Below are 23,012 nucleotides of genomic sequence, written 5' to 3'. Positions count from 1 at the left end.
ATGTTCAACCCTGGCTGTACAAGAACATTTCAATGCAGCAATCCATTGCACGTTTTCAGTGAGGGCAGTTACCTTCAAAGTAGACTGTTCCTCTCCCCCAATCTTAATTAAGATAAATGAAGGTTGAAATTTTCTGCAGATTCAGCTCAAGCCCTAGGTTTCACTTACACACAAGAACAATGCTAAAAGTTAATCAATATAGCAACATTATAGCTTGGTTCAAGAGCAGTTGATAGAGACAGCTGGTAGAATCAACTTTATTTACAGAATGTTACTGGGAAAGTGTCAAGTTAAAAAAGTATGAAAACAATCTTACAAGGACAAGCTGGTGATTGCATGTTTTACACAGATTGTTTTAGGAACAACCACTAGAAGTATGGGTGACCCCCAACAGATTCCACACTGGAAGTTTCAGCTTGCTATTTCTGTACAACATTGTCTCTGCTAGACTGAAACAAACCCACCACAGCATGCTGGCAATTGTTAAGAATATAGTCAAGTGATTTTTTTTTTTTTCCTGCTGCTGGTTTTGCATTCAGTGAGACCTAAGAAAGAGCAAGTCCGTGAGAATTCTGGTTTTGCTTTCACTTTTTTTAAAAGCACAATGGCCTAAGCTAGATAGAGGACATGACAGCAGTACTAGACTCAACACAAGTGATAAAGTGAGGTGAGGAACCATGCAGTAGAAGGATGGAAGAGAACACTTAACTGTTCAGGAAAGTGAAACAGGCTTAAAAGGAACACAGTATTTTAAAACCAAATATACACAGTAAGATCACAAAACCACCCCATCCTCCCCCTTTCAAGCCACAGAACAGGACTCTGAAGGCAAGTTTCACAGTAACTGCATCAGCAGATGCACACTAGGTTGAGGACAGTTCTTGGGACTCCCTTCACATAAACAGAACTGAAGGCAGCATAGAACGTACCACAGCTATCACTGAGGAGTTGAAGGGTGAGGATTCAAAGGCTCCATTTTGATGACCTTCAGTAACAGGTTTGAAAGATTAAAATAAGGAAAACACTGCAGCTAAACAAGGACCAGCACCAGCCCTCTTGAAAGAACTATGACCAGTCTCTGCCTATGGCAGACCAAAGAGGCGGCTTTATCATTACTGTACCAGGTCCCATCCTCAAGGCTGTTTGAAGACTAAATTCTCTCACGTGGTGGCAAGAGTCATACACACAAGGAATCAGACCGTTGTTATACAGACAGCAAGATGTGGGCTTTTTACTTTGACACTTTAGCTACACTGAGTGCACAGTACGTGACAGAAGAATGTGAGAGGGAGACCTACAGGAGATGAGCAGCAAGAAAAGGCAAAGCAACTTTATCCTGTTCACTCACACTTGGGATATGCAACTTTAATCTTAAAGAAAGTCCCACACGTACAATGGAGAAAGATCCAAACCATAGGCACAACTAAAGCTCAACTGTTATCAGCTACTCTTATGTACAGCTGTATAGATTCAAAAAGGCTATTCTATGTGTATATGTACAAAAGATTGTTTATACACAAGTCTGTACACAAGGGTCTATACATTTAGTTTTCTGCAGGAAGAATCCATAGCTGCTACCTCTACACTAGAGAATATCAGCACTTCATTCACATATCTTACAAAAAGAAAAAAAATAGACACTTCCAGGATTAAACTGGCTTTGTCTTGCATCTAAATTTCTTCAGGCTTCACTATTCAAGCCATAATGGATCCTTTAGTCTTGATGCAGACATGAGACCAGGACAGGTGCCATGTGCTTTAGTCTCTCAAAAAGAAATTTTGCACAGAGTGCTAAAAATAAAAGCCCCAAAAAACAAACAGAGGTGAAGTCCTGACTATGGACATTATTATCCAGTCTAAAGAATCACAAGTGTTCCACCCAGTGGTCACTGTTCACTGCCGGTATTCCAGTTCATCTACGCTGATGACTTTGGATGGCATGGAAGGGAGAGGCTGCTGCAAGACATCTGAACCAAACCATTTTGCCAGGCCAATGGGAGAGCCACTTCTCTGGCTGGGGCGATGGTCAAGCTGTGTGTGCCCGTGAGATAATCCAGTCCGAGGCAGCACATTTTGAGGGGTTGTTTGTGCACCAGCGGGTGATCCCTGTGCTCCAGTGCCTGCGAAATGTAGAGCTATTAGAGGTGGAGCAATATGTTGAGCCAACATTGAGATTTGCCCTAGAGCAATCACCTGATAAGGCATGTGAGCTGAATGTGGCTTTTCCTCATTCTATTAGCCCTGGGAAATCCAGGCCCCACATGTTTATTCTCTTGCTAGTACTCCCATAAACCGCCTGACACCGCCAGTTCTGGACACATTCGGGTTTTAACTGGAAGACCAGCATCAAACAGCATTTTGAGACAGGTGGGTGGCCTCTCGTCCAGCGAGGACTGCACACACGATGCAAAAGGCAGTTCTGTTGATAGCAACATACACCTCCAAACTGAATGCTTCACTTGGACTTTCTTCTGGTGTAAGAGCCTGCAGTGGCCAAAACTGCTCTGATACCCCACAAGATTAGTGATTATGAATATCTAAATTACCAAAATAGCTTCCTGTTAACACAGTATACTGAAACAGGCCAACAAGCATAGTACCTGGAGCAGGCTAGTCAAGGTTCTGAAATTCACACTCTTGTTTTACATTTTAGCCTACCTGATCGTTGTAGCTGCTGTTGCATCATCGCTAGCTGCAAAGGTGTCCCAGAGCGTGGATTTAAGATGTGATGGCTTGCTGTTGGAAGCGGATAAAAAGGTTGGCCAAGGATGGGAGCAGATATTCCCTGCAAGTGAGACAGGTCCACTCCAGGAGGAAGCATACCTGTTGAATAAGAGTGAGGAAACTTCTTAACTGATAAGCATAAGGAACTTAAAGCCAAACATTTATATATTTAGATGGGTTGGAATTTATTGCCTCTTTTTAAAGATAAGTTTTGATGTAATAAATATTACCAGTAACGAGTATCGATTTGTGCTGTTCCTAACACAAAAGTCACTCTTACAGAGAACATGCATTAACTTAAGGGAAAAAAAGTATAGATTACCTGCTTGGAGCAGAGGAAGATGTTGTGGATGAACCCCCTGTGCCAGCATTCTCTGGACCAATCCTGGATGCAGTTGATGAGCAGGTCGCACAATTGGTACATGGGGAACAAGGGGTACTTGATGAACGGGACGAAGAAAAGGGCCTCCTGGTACTGGGGAGGCCATTGTAGGAGTCTTTCTACCAGTTGATTTAGGCCTGTAGTCTTGCTCTTTGGTGCAACGATTTGCTTGGGTAAGAGGTGTGGAACATGCAGAGCGTTGCAGTGCAGGTAGTTTGGTACCTAAGGTGGGCAAAGTTTCTTGATCTGCATTCTCCACAGAACTAGACAGTAGGTTATCTGTAGCTAGAATTGAATACAACTATTATAGTCCACCGCTAGAGATTACACCTAAGGAAAATTAAAGCTAATGACTGGATTTGATAGCTAGATCCCAGGACTAGCTGAACTTAAGCATCTGTCTTTCCTGGACGCTTTTGGCCAAATTATTTCAAGAGAGAGAGTATGTTCCACAGAAATCCCTTGTCAGCAAGCTTAAACTAGGTCAGAATCAGCAGTAACTCTACCTTTAATTCTTATTCTTCCTCTTTGTTACAAGTTTTGAACTGGCAGCATGAATGAGTCAATCCCAAAGGTGACAGGAGGTACAGGGGATCCTCCCTAGACAATATTATAATTTGGAGTTGTGCCAGAAATGTAGACCAAAGTGGTTTTTTAGTTTAGTTGTGTCTGGGGGTTAGCAGCAGCCTTCCACATCCGACATCTTCTTAACAAGATTTGGAACACCAAAGCACCTCAAGAAGCTATTTCCACAGCCCACCTAGATCAGTTAGACAAGGCCTAAAATATCTTAGAATCATCTGCTACCAGTTGAGGCAGCAGTAATAACTGGAGTGCTAAAAGGAAAAAAAGTCAGTTGTATAACAGGAACTTCAAGTACCTCTGCAGTTACCAGTATCGAAGGACAATGTCACAGCCATTAGGCATGTTAGTCTTACTGGGTCAGGCAACTGGTATAGAGCATTTCCTTTCAATAGCCACTTACATCAGTTAGGGTGGCAAAATGCTTCCTTGATCTGCTACACTTAAGAGAGCTTAATTGGTCTCAGCTTTGATTGTTCAGTTGAGATGTCTCAGAGGGCTCTGAGTTGCTTGTATTCAATTACTGGTGTAGAGAGATATGGAAGCATTACCATTAACATGCTTGTTCATCAAGACCAGATGCAAACAGGTTTGGTCCAGGCCTCTTAGTGTTACTATTGCTCACAAACTGACAGATAAAGAAAAAATTGATTTTAAACCCAACACTGCTGGAAGACTGCACTTGGAAATGTATCCTCTCCACAGCTCTAACCCTTTCTCTCATTATAGGCTCACTTCTACACCCTCATCTCCATGAATCGGGAATGTCTACAGTTAGCCTGGGCATATTATGTGCTGAAGCTCTTTGACTGTATTCCAGATCTTTTGTGTGTGTTATTTTAGAGCCATTACAATACCTTCATTTGGCCTCTGATTTTCATCTTTACCATCACCAACTTTCATTTTCCCAGAAACTGGCTCCTCTTTGCTTTTCTCCTTGCTCTCATACATCTTGCGAATCACCGAGGTAGGTGTAAAAGAAGGAGACAGCTGCAGAGAACATAGTAAGCAGTAATACCTTACTCAGTGCTCATTAACTAGGCCACACTATCTTAGTAGTGGGTGGACACCAACTCTAGCACATACTTTCCATTTAAAGCTCTTTTCAATCAGCCACTGTGTGCCCATGATTTTGCTTCACCTCGTTTCATAGCTTTATTCTATAGTTTAAGCACTTCTCTTTAGCTTTTGCAGAAGTCCAATACCTTTATTAAAATCAGCACATGTTTTTAAAGTCAAATGTACCTTAACAGACTTGAAACAAAACAGATGAGCTGTACTTTAAATTACAGCCATTTCCTCTTTGCTATTGGTTCAGGACAGCAGCTCAACAGGAGTTCCTACATAGCTGCCTTACCTGTATTAACTCAGGGCTGGTGAATCTGCAGCTCATTTCTGTTTTTCCCCCAAAGTTACAAAACATCTGTGGAAGCCCCCTATTTGGTATACAGAAGAACTTGTTTGATTTAGCAGCTATAGTCTGTTAGTCCTGAGCTGCAAGCAAGTACTTGACTGATTAATTGGAAGATTTAGATCAAAGCAACATTCTACATAGTACTGAAGGCAGTGAGGCAACAGCTTCGTTTTGAAATTTTGTTTATTTTCAAAGTGGCCCTGAAGCTCCTAGGTAATATTTCAACTTACTGACACTTAGGTCAGTCACTTCATACCCAAAGACCAGTGTTCTCTAAAGTGGCTAACGGCTTTCAGCACTTGTCTGCTGAAAACTTAAGTAGCAAAATATTAGGGCCTGAGTTTTCATAGTTATCTTCCTTTGGTTTCAGAAGACCAGTTCAAGGTAATATTAATGGTGCTTCTTCAGTTTTAGATAAGATAAGGCTGTTTTCCAAAGTGAAGACACTCAGTTAAGTATGAAGTGTAATTCATTCTTGTATCACGTGGCCACCTGTATAACATGAACATGATTAACTCCTCTGTGGCCTCCCTTTCTCCCAGCAATTACAATTGCTATTATTTAGATACTGCAGACACTTTTACAGCTTTTCCTACAATCACTACATATTAGGTACTGACCATGCTAGTAATGGATGCTGTAGGGGCTGGAGAAGGTGCATTCCCTCTGTGTCCTGGTGCAGGCGATTTAGTCACTCGCTGCTGCCTGTTAACAGACAGGAAGTTAGTGAGAAGCAGCTCTAACTCTTGGCACAGAATGAAAGGCAGGATTGCCAAGAACCAGTAAAAGCTTGAGTGACTAGTACTAATATCTAGTGAAAGACAATACTCACATTAAAAATCAGTTGACAGCGTACCCCTTAAATCTGCAGTCAGATACTCACCTGTTTCTGTAGCCGTCTCTGCTTTTGTCCATCTGTGGTTTACCAAAGCCATGCTGATAGAAGTTGGCTGCCTGTACAGCTAAGTCATGGGGTAAGGCTAGTCCCTCCAGTGCAGCTTGCTGTATTTCCAAGGGACTCATCTGAAGCAGAGTTGTATAAGAAACACACAAATCAAAGCTTGTATTTGGTTGTTTGTTTTTTTTTTTCAGATACTGAAGATTTACTGCTACAGCTACTAATGTCTTCCCAAAGTGTCTGCCCACTAACAGCCACCTGTTTTACTGACAGACAATAGAAGTTTCAAAAAGTCTTGTACTTGAAGTACTCTAAGATGGGTCCAATTGCAATGAGGTTTTGAGACTGCACTAAAAATCACACTTTGCATCCTCACACTCAGAGTGAACTTGATTAAGCACAGAGATCTGAATGCAACAGCTAAGGATGTGTTCCCATAAGTTAGTTCTAGACCACATAATATAAAGAGATGAATACACATTAAGCAAAAAGCATTTCATCTAACCTGTGCAGCAACTGGACTCATGGGCTTCCTTACCCCTGGAAATGGATCACCAAGCAACTGCTGAGAACCTTGTCCAAAACCTAAAGAACATTTAACAGTTGTATTTGAAAATACTAACAGTTTCTTTCAACAAATACAATACACCTCTCCAAGTTAAACAATTCTACATGAATGAAGGATTCCCAGTGAAGACTCCCAGCTCATCCCTTAAGTCTATGCAGAGCTATGTCTCTTCCTTGTCACTAGGCTAGAGAGCTACAGGGAGGCTACTGGTAGTGTTTTGCAACACAAATGGCAAAGTAGTCCCTGAAAATTTGCTTCTTATACAATAGCTGAGCACATCACTGCACATCAGAATTTACTGTGAGATCTAGCTGATCCAGACATCTACATTTTTTGGAGATTAACATCAGAGACTAGTAAAACAAGACAGCATCTTGCACTCAAGAGGCAGACACCGACCTAGCTGCCCACCAAGTGCCAGGAAGTTTTTATTATTCTGTAAAGCACTCCTTAAACACAAGTAATGAAAAACACCCCCATGTTTTGAAACCGGTCTCACCAATGGGTGAAGATATTCTATGGCGCAGGTAATCTGCGGAAGCAGCTCGAGTTGGAAACACAGGTGGAATAGGGGGAGAAGGTGCTCTTTGTGTCAGCAAAGAGGCTGCAGGTTCCAAGCCACCCATCAGGCCACTTAAGACATTTGATGAAGCAGGTCTAGTAATGGGTGGACCAAGAAGTTCCTAAGGATAAGTAATGAAAGAATGTTCAGAATATGATCAATTCATAGAAATGAGCTCATTTTACTGCACTACAGGTTACACTATTTGTAGCAAGTTAAAGAGACAAGGTGGACTTGTGCAACAAGACTCACCAATTCTGGATTGGCCTTAGAAGTAGGCACTTAGCCAGGTTTTTCATTTTCAGGTTGGAATCATGGGAAATAGCATGACAAGATACATTTCTAAGTAAACTAAACTAGTGACTAAGTTCTCTTTCCTCTCCATAGTCATGTCTGACTGCTGATCCCCTAATTGCCTTAAACATCTTATTTTCAAGTAATTCTTGTTTTCCCATTAGGGATATGCTTTTAAGTACTTCCCCCCCACTCCCATAAGAAGTACCTGCAGAATATTCTTTGATAGAGGCTGGCCTGGCATCTCTGGAGGTGACATTAAGTGGCTCTCAAGGCTCTGCTAAAGAAACAAAAACTTTATAAATTAGATGTAGATACAAGCAGCAGCAAACTCATTAAGAGACAACCCTCACTTGTCTCAGTGTCAGAAGTAATTTCATCTGTTCTGTTAGAACCATAGTTTATGCATCAGCCAAGTAAAATTCCAACAAAGTGAAGGACTGAGGTGACTCAAAGATCTTCCCTAGCTAGGAAAATACTAGTGCTAGATTACATACAGGTAGCTCAGTGTGCCTTATTGAAGTCTAAGATATGAGTTTATATAATTGTGTGAACTGGAGTTGAAACATTGGGCCAAGCGGTCAAGTGAAAATATGCAAACTGAAAAGTGTTCGTATACTAGAGAAATTATTTAAAATATTCTTCTATGCATCAAAATTACACGTCAATGCAAAGAGACAGCCAGAAGTGAAAGTCTTTATTTAAGTGTGAAATTGGTCTGCAAATTCTTCACAGAGCAAATTTATGTTCTTCACTATCTTTTAGTGAAGTGGGATGAGGCTAAAAGTCCTTGGGTATAGTTCGGCAGGAAAGATGCTTGCTTTAGACTTACTCAGTTTTTAGAAGTGTTTTATGGTGCCAGAAGTAGTTATTGATAGCTTCTGGGTCAAGCATACAATTTGGGCAGTTAGTGGCAAGATGAAATTTCATACCAAGATCTCTCCCAGTCTAAAGCTTAGTATTATCTGTTGTTTAATATTAATCTTTTAGCTAACAAATCTATAATTTTGTCTTCATACAAATAATTTTAAAATCAAAGTTTAAAATATTAGATTGTGCACTGATATACCTCTGTTAAAACAAAAGTCACTAAAGCAAGACATCTGAGCTTCAGGTAAGTGTTAGCTGTACCCATACTACAAGCATTTTAGCAGAGATGACTTAGCAGCACTAAGACAACTGTCAAACTAACCCTAGGTGAGTCTTCCATAAAGAGCGGACTGATCATGTCTGTTATATAGACAGTACTTTTTCTACAGATGTATTTGTTTTTATTAAATAAGGTTCAGACAGGATGAGTTCAAGTGTAGGAGAATCTTAGTCACTAATCAAAGCATCCTCTATAGTAGGATAGATATAGATATAGAAGATCCAGCTTTTTCATCATACAATATCTTTTTGGGAGCAAATACTTATAGTCTTCCAGTCCAGATATTAATCAGTTGGCTTAGATATTCACATAGGTCCACTTTTAAGGTGTCCATTATTAGACTTCTCACATAGTATTAAGAGTTTTGGAGAAACTTAACATGAAATCAACCCTGTGAACTCTGAACTGAAAAAAGCCCCACTTTTAATCACTTAGGCTAGGAAAAAATGACCAAAGCACTTCCCTTACCTTTCCCTCCAAGCAACAATATTCTAAATGTAAGCCTATATTTATTACCATGCTGCTGTATCCAGTCATGACTCACACGTTATCAGAAGGGTCACGAGCTCATAACCCATGTTTTAACACAGTTCAGAAGAGCCAGGCGTCTGCTACTTACATTGACTTTGAGCTGCGAAGGCAGAGTCCCACTTGCTTTCATGCTGCTGACTAGTTTGTTAAATGCAGTCATATCTCCATCTTTCTTGATCTGTCTGGAGCCAGTGACATTCAACGCTTCCTCCATTTGCTCAGCCATAAATGGAGTAGCAATTTTCCCCTCCTGATCCACTTTCAGGCCTTTTAGCCCAGCTTCAACTTCTTCCACTGAAAGTACCACTCCTGAATGTGCTGAGAAATACAGAAGAAATACTGGTAAACCATGGTTCTCTGTTTACAAGTGAGTTAATTCTTGTGCAGGTGTTGAATACAACTTGTTTGAAAAAAGGAACAGCCAAAAACTTATCTTCTGATATTCATATTATCTGTCAAGCCACGTCTGACTTGTGTTTATGCTGATATTCTAAATATCTAAATTAGGAGTATCGCCATGCACAACTACAGGCATGTAAGACTCAACAAGAACTTGTTTAGGTTTTAACAGATAAGTTCTCACTGGGTTTCGTTTACCCTGCAAGACATGTTGTTACTACATTTTACAGCTTCACCTGCTTTTAATAGAGAATATTAATTTGACAACTGAGTTCATTCTTCTTCAGTTAGGAAAAGTTCCATTTATCTTAAACTCCAAGGGACCAGATGGTCTTACAATCACAGTGTAAGCAATGTCAACTTGTCTGAAGCTATAAGTAGAGAGAATACATACCTGGAAAACTTATATACTTTGGAGACTCACACACTTAAGTTTGGTGTGCATAAAGTTTGAAGTAGATTTTTTGCTCAGAAATTAAAGCCACCATAGAAAGATTTCACTGGCATAACCAGAATAAAGTACAAGTGTTATTAAGCTGCACTTTTCCCTGTGTATGCATATATAAATATCTATCAGTGCCTGACATGACATCAAGGCTAGACATGCTTTATGGACCAGCTAACACACATCACAAGGTATGACACCTTAAGAGAAAAGGCAGAAGAGACAGAAGCATGCCATGGGTTGCTGTAGCAGATGTTGGCCCAAAGAAATAAGATTTACTGGAAATTTGGGCAAGAAGGTGGAGAAAAGAAACAACGATGCAGACATGCAGTATGGAACATGAGGAAAAATATGATGCTGGTGGAGAGGAATTGAACTGAAAACTCCCCAATACTTGAAGAACTGTATAGCAATTTATGGGAATACAGAACCCATATCAGGTACTTTTGAGTGAATGGAAGCTTCCCCACAATTTTTTGTTCCTTCATCCTTGGTTTGTGAGGATCAAAGTTTAAAAAGCTTTTAGTAGGAAAGTCAGACTAAGCAGAACACAGAAAAGAATTGTAGTTCTATTTAAGTCAAATTAAGAAAAAGTTCTCCATATGTTAGCCGACAGTCCCTACTCCCAGACTGGATGCTTAAGAATATCTGCAGTGCTTGGATGCTTTCCTTCCTAGCTACTTAACAGAAATTACTTTTTGTTCAGTCCAGTTTGCATGGCAATACATGCTGCTTGCCAAAGAAAAACCAATTCATAATTAGACCTTGAGATTTCAAAGAACACATGCATTTTGTAGCCTCCATGCATGCTATGGGCCCAAACATGCAAATCCCTACCTTGGAGGTGCTCTTGAACATTAAAGTCAGCCCTGAACTCTGCTTAGAACAGCTGATGCCAGCAAAAGTGAATTCTAACAGACTAAGTTCCCAGGAATCCTGTGATTCTAGCCAAGTTAGCATATCCAAGACAAATCTGTTCCTATGCTGTAGCTCTATGTTAACCATTTAATTAATGCACTGAACAGTGAGCACAGACCACTGTGCTTCAAGTGCTAGCAACAGTCTTGAGAAGTTCAAGTTTACAGTATGCACTTGAAAAAACTGACATCCTCAAGCCACTGTTCATCTTTTTAGGAACTGATACTTAATGGATCAGTGTGATCCATTATAGATGCTTGCAAGAATGACTTACACTAAGTTTTTGGTAAAGCCAGAGTGTAAATGCCACCGTTTCAGAGCTGACATTACCAGTCTCCAGTATGAAAAACTTAATGTAAATGCCATGGACGAAGCTGGGAACTCAGGTCAAGACTTGCATCACCTTAACTTATGATTATTACTGGCCAGTAAAGTGGTCTGATAGAATCCTGATGTCATCCTGTGATTAGGATGAAAAGAATCAGTGATGATATTGACACAACTGAGATCTGTTGAATGTTGGGTTTTCAGGAGCGTCAGTAAACCTATAATACTTCCTACTCCTGGACTTGGCAGTTGATGTTTCCAGAATACCAAGCCTCTTGCCTTGAGATACTGCATCACAAGAACTCAACAATATCTGAAGAGGCACTTACTGCTCTCTCTAAGCTTTTCCTTGTTGGCTGAAAGACTTGAGAGAAGAGGTTTTAAGTCCACTTTGGCTTTCTGTAGCATTTCTAGGATGTCCACTTTGTTTTCAGAGTGGTCTTCCAATGGAATGGGAGCAAAGTAGTTTCCAGAGTTCTGGCCAGGGGAGAGAATGGCTTGCTCTAGACCTGAAACAGCAAAACCAGGAGCACTGCGACATCAGTTTACCAACCCAATGTCTCAAGATGAACATACACTGGTAACCAACTTCAATATGTCACTGAAAAGTTATGCCTCACACCCCTTGCCCAAGATCAGCTGGAAAGTCATCAGGAAGCATGACAAGAACATTTATAAAAAAAGAGAACTTATAGCTGCTTAGTCTAAGAGCTTCCAAAAGAATGCCAGGTGCTTAAACTGTGGGAGAATTCACTACCCTAAAGCTTTATCTGCCACGTTCTTATTGAATGAGTAGGAAGGAATATGGAAGGAGGCTACCTGACCCTACGTTGTTCTGTGGTCTTACCTGCTAGCCTCTCCAGTTCCTCATGTGGTGTAGATCTCAAGCTGCTTGACCGACTTCCAGAACGACTAGGATTAGAAAACCACCTGCTGAACCTGCTGGCAGACACTGAACCTTCCCCCAGCACATCCTCTATCATCTAGATGGAGGGGGCAGGAAAAAAAGATAATCTTAACAGAAGCATGAACAGCAACATCTTTGAGAAGCTTTACTGTGCAACCAAGATGCTTCTACTACAGAGAACTAGATGCTGCTCCCAGAGTTTAGAAGCTTTAAACTGCTTTTTTCCTTCCAATATGGCAGCATTTGTGTAGTCAGTTAGCATAACCCATCATACATCTTACTTATACCAAATATTTGTTCAGGGTAAAACTGTAACTGAAACAGCATAATCAGAGCATCCAAAGACCGTTAAAATTTTAAAGCGGATGTGCCAAAAAAGTTAGAAGCATTTGCCACAAGAATTAAAACAAACTCTAACCACTAGTAATTCTGACAGTCAGATGGCTCAGGGCTGGTCCCTGTCACTGTACGGAAGGAGCACGCTGATGCGTTGGGTTTTCTGCAATCATGACTCAATGCCATTCCAGACTGGCCAAGGATAGTGCCTGGAATGAAGTACAAAGACCACTCCTTGACTTGGGAGCATCCCACTAGGGCTGGGGGAGAAGGCCACTAGCTAAAGGCTGCTTGTTTGCACTTCACATGCTGAACCACTCTGGCAGTAAGAGGAGGGTTGTGTTCAAGTCAGTGGAGTCTGCGTCATCAGCGAAGTACTGGCAGCTACTGCCTTCTCCCTCCAGGCAGAGCTGAGGTCACTAAGCAGTACTTCATAGAGTCAGCCTGTCAGAAGTCACTACAGTTTATAGGAACTGTTTAGTTCTTCGCTAATCATTCCAAATATTTAAAAAACAGCACATTATAAAATGTAACTGAAACTAAAGCTCTTCCTATCTTGCAAGACAGCATACAGTAAAAAGCCTGCTCAATAGGCACAGATGCAGTTTCACCATGCAGCACACTTACTTTAAGATAAAAGAAAGAACAGCTTCCTTCTGCCAGAGAAGCTGTTTTCTCTGAAATAAGGGGCACTCAACACTATTTACAACAGCAAAACCAAGTCAGTATTGATCCATTTGGTTTTGAGTGTTTGAGTCTTACACGTTGAAGAATTATGACAGTTATGTCAGGAAGTGTACAAATCTACTCTAACACTTGTCACAGACATATCATCAAACCAGAAAAATAATATTAGGATATGCTCTGGCTAGTTTGAAACCTCACTTTTTTGACAAATTATAACATCTGCCCACTAAAGTTCCATCAGCAGATATTTTATGACTTGGGACTCCTTTTGAAAGAAGTCACCATCTTGCAGATATGCTGAAAATCAGAATGTCAAGTCTAAAAACACATCATTTACATCTTCTATATGGAGAACAAGCTCTCCACTTGGTATTTGTTAAATTACTGTCACCATATGCTGAATCTTTTTTAATACAAGGAGCTTTTCCACATTAAAGACTAGGCCAGGACTATTTTTTTAAACCTTAACATTTCTAAACTGTATATCAGATCTGTTTCTTTGCTGTCAGAACATGATTTTTATTTTTTTTATACACATTTACTTTTCTACAACACTAAACCTTCTTCTCCCCTCAAATTCTATCAGTTATACCTTTTATAATCAAGAACAGCTTTTCTTCCTAGTGATGGAGAGGTCAGAGTAGAAACATCAGCAGTTTATGAATTAGGCCCATGCTTAGTACTTATTGAACCTGCTTACCCCTTCTTGTGATGAAGAGGAAAAAGCATGCTAAGATACAGACCACTTACAACTTTCAGACTAAAAACAGTGACCACCACCCATCCACTATTACCTCTAGAGATCAGATATCCAAGAACTGCACACAACCAACAGAAGTACCAGAATCCCCATCAAATCATGGCTGCAGGTAAAAATCTACTACTGGAAGAAACTTGTGGTGCAAGTGTCATTTTTTTTTTCTGCATAGTCTTGTTACTGGCTCCTAGGTATCAGTAGCATCCCACATATGACTTGGGCTACACAGAGTATCTACTAGTCACATCAATAACAGTGTTTAACACGCTTTTGACTGAATTAGTAGGCTATGTTTTTCCAGCTTAGTAATAGTCCTAAGTAATGAATTAACCACTATAGAGAGGTTTAAGTAATCAGGATTCAAACCCTCTCAGACATACACCCTTTCAGCCACATTACTGATATTGATAACAATGCAACTATATCTCAGAGTATTCATCAGGTGCCTCCAGGCTTACTGCCTTCCAGGAAGCTTGCACAAAACATCCATTTGCTGTGATTCCCAGGCTACGCTGCCAAAGGTTGCTTTCAGCTATACTAAATTTGTACAGTGGATCTTCTTTGAACATATCTGTAATACTTCCAAAGAAGATCCATCCAGGATGCTGATTTTTAGTCTTCAAGTAATGATCAAAAGAAAGGAAAAATAATCAGCTAGTTTGACTCGTACACTTTCTTTTGAGATCAAGCCAGTCCCAGGGATAACACTTTAGAAGTAACATCCTAAGTCTCCAAAGCTAAATCTCTGTAAACTCATCTTAGAGTTACACACTGTAGAAAGCAACTTTCACAAAGCAAGAAGCTTTAGCTTTCACTGAATGCAGCAGCAATGCTTCTCATGAATATAGTCAGCCTTAGAAAAACCCAAACACCTCACCGAAGCCAGGCCAGGAACACTTTTATCCAAGTTAAAGAACTCATTGAAGTCAAACTCTCCTGGAGCTGGTTCTTGTAAAACAGGTTCCCTAGGAACTTCTTGATCAGCTGGCGTTTCATTGGCAAGGACAGTTTGCACTTCATCCTCTTCTGCCACTCCACCGTTGCATTCTATCCCTTAAAAAGAAAATCAAGTGATTGCTGAGACTTGACTATTTCCTGGGGGAACAGTGCCTAACAGTCAATGCATTTGCCTAGGAATTAGAAGCATAGGCCCAAAGTAATCTAGCCACCTCTGTGACAGTTCATCAGTTTTATTATGCTGGCTGGAGTCTGCCGCAACAGAAAGTAGCACCCACTAGAACTCCTAGCATGTAATTAAAACTGCTTCAAGAAAATAAGAACTGCCATTGAATCATGAGTAAACAACTGCATCCCAATCAACCCAGGCAGCACACAGAACAGATGTTAGGTCACACCAAGTGGATACAGCTGTTAAAGTTAACAGCGGCTGCTGTTTTTCCATCAAGAATCCTTTGGCAGCTCCTGCCTTCTTCCTAGGTGCCCCAGAGAACAGACTCTCTGAAAGCTGGTACTTGACATGAGTTCTTAATATTGCCAACATATGACAAACATTGCTCCTACTGCTCCAGCAGGAGCAAAGCACATGTCATTTTAAAGACTCAACAAGCTTGCATGGGTGCAGCAAAAAAGTTGTGACATGACTACAAACCTATTAGGCTTGAAACTGTACTATGTTTCATTCAAGTGAATTCACAACTAAACTTGAAGAGTTCAGGTTTATGCTGTTCACCTGTGGAATTTCTAGCATTAAGAAGTCATCTTCTCTCTTGCCTCAGAAGTTTATACTACAGCTTTTGCAGTGGTAATAATTGTAGAGTTGAAGTCCAATGACTGCAGACAAATTCAGATAGTCTTCAAATTCAGCTTAAAGCTATATTACTGGCAGCTGTATGTCAAACTCAGTGTTCCCAATGTTAGTATCACTATAAGGAAAAAATGTTTCAAGTACCTCAGAGCATTAGCTTCGTTGAAACCAAGCCTTTGGCACCCAGCAGGATATAAAAATGGACAAGACCCTTTTAATAACCTACAGAATCCTGGTATCATTCAACATCCATACAAGGTTTTTTTCCCAGCCTCTCAGTCCTGCCTTTCTTTCAGAAAAATAGTATTTTATCTCTTAAAGGTATTTGCCATATGAAAGATCAATCATGGGCCTTACATTTTGTGCTTCAGGATGACCAAAAGCTATGCAAGTTTGAAATAAAGGCTGGTAAACTGCATTACTCTGTCACCATCACCTCTATACCCAGCAATATGTGACCCTAGCAGACAAACAAAGCTTTTGTCAAATTTGCCATTACCTTCTTTTAGTGAGGCCGTACGTCGTCTTGTACGTTTTCTTCCTTTGTGATCTTCCTCCAAAATTTTATCATCAAAGCCTGTGAGCTCAATGGTTTCAGACTGACTTGTAGGACCAGCGGAGAACCACTCAGGTTCCTCTTCAGTGTAAGAGTCATTCCTCCTTCGCTCCCCAAAGACACGTTTGCTGTCACCAAATTCCCTCTGGAGTGGGACATTAAAAACATTAACCATAAAATACTGTTTCATAAGCTCTCCCCCTGACCTCCAAAGCAAATGACAACCTTTTCACAAGTTCTAGTTTTGTGTTTTGTTTTGGGTTTTTTGTTGTTTGGGGTTTTTTTGGGTTTTGTTTTTTTAAGGTTTATATGCACACTCTGCATGCTCAGCCAGTTTTTAAATTTTAAGCTTCACAGTTGAATTTCTGCTTCATTACACAGAAGGCTATTGGTCTGCAAGTGCCTGTATAAACTCAGTTTTGTATCCTAAAGAGGTAGTCTACTGGTTCCTCCTTTTTAAAAAAAAAAAAGGCATGAAAGCATGGAAAGCACTTTGTCTGCCAAGGTTAAAGACAACACTCACTGACAATTGCTAGGTCAAGAACTACAAATTAACTATTGGACTTCTCAATATCCTTCTCTTAAGTCTACCACAAGCAACATTTGTAAGATACACAGTATTAGACGCATCCCAGTTGAGCTGTCTGAAGGATTGAAAACTAAGTTTTTGAAGCACTGAGTGCTCACCCTTTACACCATAAGGGTGCTTTTAAGAAGAAATGGCTTACTTGCCCAAAACACTTAACTGCTGCATGCAATTAACCTGCCCCTGCTGCTTTTAGCGCAAAGCATCCAAAAACTCTGATTTAATACGCAATCAGGAAAAGAAAGAACAAACCCTGAAGCGTTTATCTTTGTAGTCCCTCTCACGATCCCGGTCTCTTGCATCTCTAGAATCACGTATGTCTTTTTCACCACCCCTGTGGTCTTTATCAAAGTTACGAGAAGAGATAATTCTTCCACTGCCAATCCTACGGCCACCAATAACACGGACACCATCATTCTCTTTTTCTAGCGGGCTCCCTGCTCGACGTGAGCTAATCGCCGCAGTTACATGACAGCCGCCTCCAAAGCTTCGCCTCTGTGGACTTAAGACTACATCCAAGTCATCTTCTTTCACTCGTTCTCTTGGATCTACAAGTCAAAGACCACACAAAAAGCACTGAATTTAACGTATTGGTAAATACAAGCTAGTTATCTGTACAACAGCCTTCTGTTCCATAGCCTTGCTGCTATCCCAGAGCTTTTTGAAGGAAAACACTCACAAATCATTTTTGCAAAGCTAATCTAGATGAGACCACAGGAAGTGCAGAGGAAAAGAGGAAATTAAATTTACAGTTGGATATTGAGGAATCATTGCAGTCTCCTAGGAAGTACCCGCTCTCCAACTATAGACCTTCTAAGTACTCAGTCTTGAATTGTAGGGAATTATCCTCTGCACTTGCATTATTACATATGTAGTTACTATTCTATAGCAAGAATAGTAGGATATAACAACTGACTGCTACCTAAATTTGTTCTTAGCTAAGTTACCCAAATACCAGAAAGAGACTACAGTCAGAGGAACCACGATTTCCTTCAGTCAAACAAATTTCAGAGAGACTTTGTTTAGTCTAATTTTATTATCCCAAAGGAAAGGTTTTACCAACAGCCTATGTTCAGTTTTGAGTCCTGTGCTGTAAGAACACACTTACCTACTATCCTACGCATAAGAGAAGTCCGATCTGAATCCAAATCCTTTTTAAAGCTTTCCACTGGTGACGTTCTTCCTGAACTTGGATATAAAGATGCATGCCACTTCTCTGGATCCCAGACACCATCACTATGAAAACAAAATTGCAGGATTTTTTGCTACTTGTAGTCTAATAAGTAATTCATAGTACCGCTGCTGAAAACCTAGAATTCACTCACTAGCAATCTGCACAAGTGAAACGTCTTTCGTACCCAACTTGTAAACCTTTGCCTTACTATACTTCATTACCTCATACATGGTATTCCAGATCCCTTCTGCAACAGCAAGGAGGTGTAATACCCAGTATCAGATTATAAAAGGGACAATGTATGGACATGTTGTTCCACTAGTTATTGGTGAAATTTGCCTGGCACACTGAAACATAGCTCAAAGTAGATCATATGCCGCTGCCCTTAAGCGTTCAAAAAGTTTTACCTCAATCTCATACTTACTTGTACAATAAATTAATCTGAATAGTAAAGATACTGCTGCTTAGCAAACTTACAAACACAAGCCAAGAACACTCGTGCCTTCATTCTTACATGAGCTACACTGTCAACATGGGAGAGTAATCCATCAAGCAAGTCAGCTTGTTGCAACATGACCTAGTCTGTGCTATACAGCCACCTATATTCTTGGTAGTTTTTCCTGCAAGCCTGTAAGACTTGTGTTGCGTGAAGTTATTTTCTGCTGGATCTCATGTTATAATCTTTGTTCAAAGCATAAAATTTCTAACTAGAGCATTAAGCCTTTACTAGCAGATTTGTATTTCTGAAAACAGTCATACACTACACTCTTGGAGCATGCAAATCTTCCATCAACATAAGTGCACTTTATTAATTTAAACTTTTATTTTGAAATAGTTTGTGTAATCAATAGAATACCTGTCATATTTTTCAGAAAGACAAGAAGGTCTCTGCTTAGAGTAGGGACGCTCTTTAATATCCAGCAGTTCCTCCTAGAAAAAGCAAGAAATTAGTTCCAGTTCTCACACAGATAAGAGTAAAAGTAACCCAAAATATCTGTTCCAGACTGCCTGTTCAATTTAGTGTTTTGACAATGCAAGTTTCCCAGTATGTTTAATTTTCCTGTGAAATACTATAGTGACAAGTTGACATTAGACAACAAGTTTATTTTTCAGTTCTTCTAGCAGTGGCCAGTGAGCAAACACTTATTTGAAGCACTAAGGCTTACCAGGTCAGGTTCAGTCCTCATTAACACTTCAAAGGCTGTTCACATCATACCTGTTTACCTACTGGCTTCCCTGGACCATTCAACTTTTAAGCAGACGGGCATCATTGATACTGGAGCTAGTCAGTTCAAGATGGAATCAAAATCACTGTTTAATGCTATGTAAGAGTCAGCAGGTAGAAGCAGCATTACCACAACACCAGTTACTAATGTAGATCTAGAAATTCCAGACAAGCTTGCCATTTCCGACCATCACCAATTCCAAGGTATCTAAGTGTATGTTTGTTATACAATTATCCACTCTACCCAACACCAAAACAATGCTGAATGATTACTTCACTTTTCCCACTTTTTACGGCCTTCAAATACAGTCCTTACTCTATTATTTCACACCCCAAGCAGACAGTCATTTGAGGCAGAAATAAGTCAGTCTACAGCCTCACTGCAGTCTGCTAGATTTAAAAATCATTATTAATGGTGTGATCATCAGCACTTTGAAACATCATTAACTTGGCTGCAGTCAAGATGCGCATTTCTAATTAAACTTATTCATTCTCCCTAGATTACCTTTCTTCAATCTGCCTCACTCCCAACTGTACTGAATTGATTCAGAGCTGTGCAGAAATCAGTGGGCAGCTGGAAGGATAAAGAAAGCCTAACAGCAGACATCACACATCAGCCAAACTGAAGAAGGAAAACTCTCTACCTTTTTCCCAAGAATACAGTATCCTCTAGAGCTTTTATATTATCCCCATGTGATTAAAATCAGTTCATAAGCTATGCAAGCTTAATACTTGAAAGTTTCCAGATGGCAGCTTGGTAGCCAGACAAAACCTTAATGTGCATACACATACATATCCAAGCATCACCCTGTACTAGCCTTCAGCAAAAAGGGAGGGAGACTGGCCTCTGCCCGCAGCTTCCCAAAACAAACCTTGATCTATGAGGAATATCAGTGCTGTAATACTATCGTAAGTCTGATGCAGATATCACAAGTATTAACTGCACTGTCCATCACCAGACATGAAATCGTCTGTTTTGTTGGCCACGAGAGGGAGTCCAGAGACTCTCAGTCAGATCCTATTGCAATTCTTCCATTGAAGTGAGGAAAATTTGAACTGTTTCTTGGCTTTCACTCATTAGCTGTCCACCCTTGGAGCAACAGCTTCCAAAGAACTAGAAAAGGCACAGCTTGGACTATATAACACTCTCATAATAGAGGAGATTAACACTGGCACTTCCAGAGTGTGTTTTTGGGGTTGTGTGGTAGGGTTTTTTTAATTCACACACTAGTACTTTTAAGTGGGTGGGGGAAAAGCATGTTTATCTGTTAAACAGGTTTATTTGAACAGTTTAGAAATATTCATAGTATGAGCCAATTGTTTTCCTACCAGTAGTAAGTGAATATGAACTGTTAAAGGAAATCAGTCCCTTTCTAAATGAGCAGCACATGTCCCAAAACAGTGTTCCTCCAATCTCTAATTAGCAGGAAAATGGATCATGTGAAAAATGCCTTACAATGCTGATTACATGAGCACCTTAAACCAGCTATATTTAAGATGCTACTTGTAAAAAAACATATTATGCAAGATATTTTAACACAGATTGATTTCTGGTGTTTCTTGACTTTAGACTCCTTGGAAACCAACAGATAAACAAGACTAGATGTCTTCTGGCACTAGTTCTGCAACTTTATCCTGATCAGAAACTATAAGTACTGAATTAACAAAACTGAAGCTACAAATTCATCAGTTTCAGCATACTGCTACTACCAGCACTAGCTGAATACTGCCTAAAAAAGCAAGCAGAATTTGAAGCTGCATTCAGTTACTACTCAAGAGGATCTGGGCAAGACTGAACAAGTATAGATACCACTTTTTCAGCAGCAGTTAAAGACAGCTCCTCTCCTTCACTTTACAGTTAATCCAACAACAAGGTCTGAACCATAGTATACTTTACATCTTAGAAAGTTAAGTGCACTTATTTTCTAAGAAGTTAGAGAGAATTAGAAAGCCATACTACTCCCATGTAAGTTTTGCCAGTCCTGAAGTACTTGGTTTATTGTTTATGTCTAGTTAAAATAGGCTAGACCTACTATCTCAAAAGAACAGAGTCACCATGATAATTTTTTTTTCTTTTAAAAAACAACCTACTAGGAACCTAACAGTTCAGAATTCCTCAAGTAAGATAACACAGTCAGCAACAGTACACTGTCTCACCCTGTTACACACTTCAGGCCATTTGTTGCAAAGTATCTTAATAAATTTCCACAAAGCAGTGACCAGCTGTTCCCACAGCTTGCAGCGATGGGAAAATCAGCCACCATTAAAGACTCTCTCTAAAAGCATGTTTCAGCAGTGGTACCAAAACCCCGAATAAGATTTGAACCTTAAATCCCACAGCATATCAAATTCACTTAGTATCGAAAGAATCTTTATTTGCAAGTTATTTAGTTATCGTTCTTCCACTCATGCATATATTTAGGTATCACAGCTAAACAAAAGCACCTGCATTAAAGTTTTAACACTAAGCATTGGTCGGAGTTGTTAAGTTCTTAGGCTTCCAGCAGCCAAATATGAGCAATTCCAAGAATACAAAATGCATCTTGGTAAACACGTTAAAGCTCCTGATAAAATCTGGTGTGCTGTATGTTCCAAGGAAGTAGCACCTACTATAAGAAAATATTTTGGTCAACTTCTTAAAGGAACATTGCTGGAAGTAGAACTAGAACTATCAAGCCCAAGTGCTTGAGGAAGCTGGTAGAACAACATACTTCAGTCTCCACCATAATCTCTCTAGCACATGCTGTGAGGTGCTCAGATATTAAAATAAGGTGGTGGGAATCAAAGGTATATCAAGGACAGGACTGCACAGCTACACGACATTTAATAAGTTGCTCATTTCAAACCATCTTGCAAATCCTAATCCAGGCAAAGTCTTCTCAGCCTTCACTTCACTGCTTCCCTCTCACAGAAGCCTCCACCTCCCAACTCTACTTCTGTGACCAATAGCTCCAAGCCGAACTTTAAGGGGAAAGGGAAGAGAGCTAACCTTTGTGTAACGATGTGGGTATTTTGTTGCAATTCTGTTCAACTCCAGGAAAGCGTCACCATTTTCAGTTTCAGTTATGCCTCCTCTTTTATCCATGATTACTTCAAAGCCTTTGATCACGGACCTAATTAAAACAAACCCAAGCCATCAGATTTCGAGACATACATTTCTAGCGGATGCATTTTCCTCCCAGCCTAAGACTATTTAGCTCTTAGATACACGAGATGAGGCGCACATTCCCTAACAGTGCCTTTTTTCTACCTGTAGCTTCCCCCCCGCTCCGGCCAAGCAGCTCTCGCCGAAACACTGAGCCCTCTCCCGCAGCCCCGCCAGACCTGCCCCACGCCCCGGGACCGGAGCCCAGCCCCTAAGCAGCTTTAGCACAACAAAGATCCCTCCGTGGGCACGACCGGGAGAGAAGGTGGCGAGCGTCAGGGCCGGGGGGAGCGAGGCCGCCGGGACACACACACCACACACCGCCCCCCCCGCGGCGTCCGGAGGAGACGGGCGCCACTCGCGTGGCGGCGGGGGCAGCGTGGCCCAGGCCCCGTCCCAAAGCACCGGAGCCGAGGGGGGAGAACGGCGGCGGGGCAGGTGACTCAGCGGATCCTCACCTGCGCCGGCGGCCCCGCCACCGCCGCCCCGGCCCTGCACCCAGGCGGTCGTACTCACCGCGCCGGCGGCGGGTCTCCCGACGGCGCTCCGCTCCGCTGAAGGCCTTACCGCCGCCCGCGGCGTTTCCTACTCCCGGCCACCGGCTCCGCTTCGCCCCTGCCCGCCCCCCCCCGGCGGCGCCCTGCGCCGCGCTCGCCCCCCGTAGGCGCCACACGCGCACC

The 23,012-nt window shown here is 41.0% G+C and overlaps 1 protein-coding gene across 5 annotated transcripts; it reads right to left on the bottom strand.

The window, feature by feature from the left end:
• Positions 1–241: 241 nt before the first annotated feature.
• EIF4ENIF1 (eukaryotic translation initiation factor 4E nuclear import factor 1) lies at positions 242–22,948 on the bottom strand. Of its 5 annotated transcripts, none has more exons than XM_074843798.1 (19): positions 22,849–22,948; positions 22,177–22,300; positions 18,819–18,892; positions 17,897–18,024; positions 17,041–17,336; positions 16,146–16,347; positions 14,759–14,934; positions 12,042–12,177; positions 11,524–11,703; positions 9,194–9,423; positions 7,633–7,704; positions 7,068–7,251; positions 6,506–6,585; positions 5,986–6,125; positions 5,723–5,807; positions 4,546–4,678; positions 3,047–3,391; positions 2,659–2,823; positions 242–2,120 (listed from the first exon to the last, which is right to left on the bottom strand). In XM_074843798.1, the coding sequence occupies exons 2-19, from the start codon at positions 22,270–22,272 to the stop codon at positions 1,894–1,896; spliced, it is 2,949 nt and encodes a 982-aa protein (XP_074699899.1). In that variant the 5' UTR covers positions 22,273–22,300; positions 22,849–22,948; the 3' UTR covers positions 242–1,893. The 5 variants fall into 5 exon arrangements, with proteins under 5 accessions (XP_074699899.1, XP_074699902.1, XP_074699901.1 ...); XM_074843801.1 differs by having other exon boundaries at positions 3,047–3,328; XM_074843800.1 differs by having other exon boundaries at positions 7,633–7,701.
• Between the last annotated feature and the right edge of the window lie 64 nt (positions 22,949–23,012).

This window comes from Strix aluco, chromosome 18, assembly GCF_031877795.1.
Source record: "Strix aluco isolate bStrAlu1 chromosome 18, bStrAlu1.hap1, whole genome shotgun sequence".
Lineage (NCBI taxonomy): Eukaryota > Metazoa > Chordata > Aves > Strigiformes > Strigidae > Strix > Strix aluco.
The sequence above is the reverse complement of the archived record's forward strand: the minus strand, read 5'-3'. Positions and strand labels throughout refer to the sequence as shown.

Coding starts and splice junctions, on each gene's coding strand:
- EIF4ENIF1 (XM_074843798.1), bottom strand. CDS start 22,272: ATGGATAAAAGAGGAGGCATAACTGAAACTGAAAATGGTGACGCTTTC. Junction 12,178..14,758: donor GTGTTCCTGGCCTGGCTTCG/GTGAGGTGTTTG, acceptor CCCTCCATCTAG/ATGATAGAGGATGTGCTGGG. Junction 6,126..6,505: donor TGAGTCCAGTTGCTGCACAG/GTTAGATGAAAT, acceptor ACTCTGCTTCAG/ATGAGTCCCTTGGAAATACA.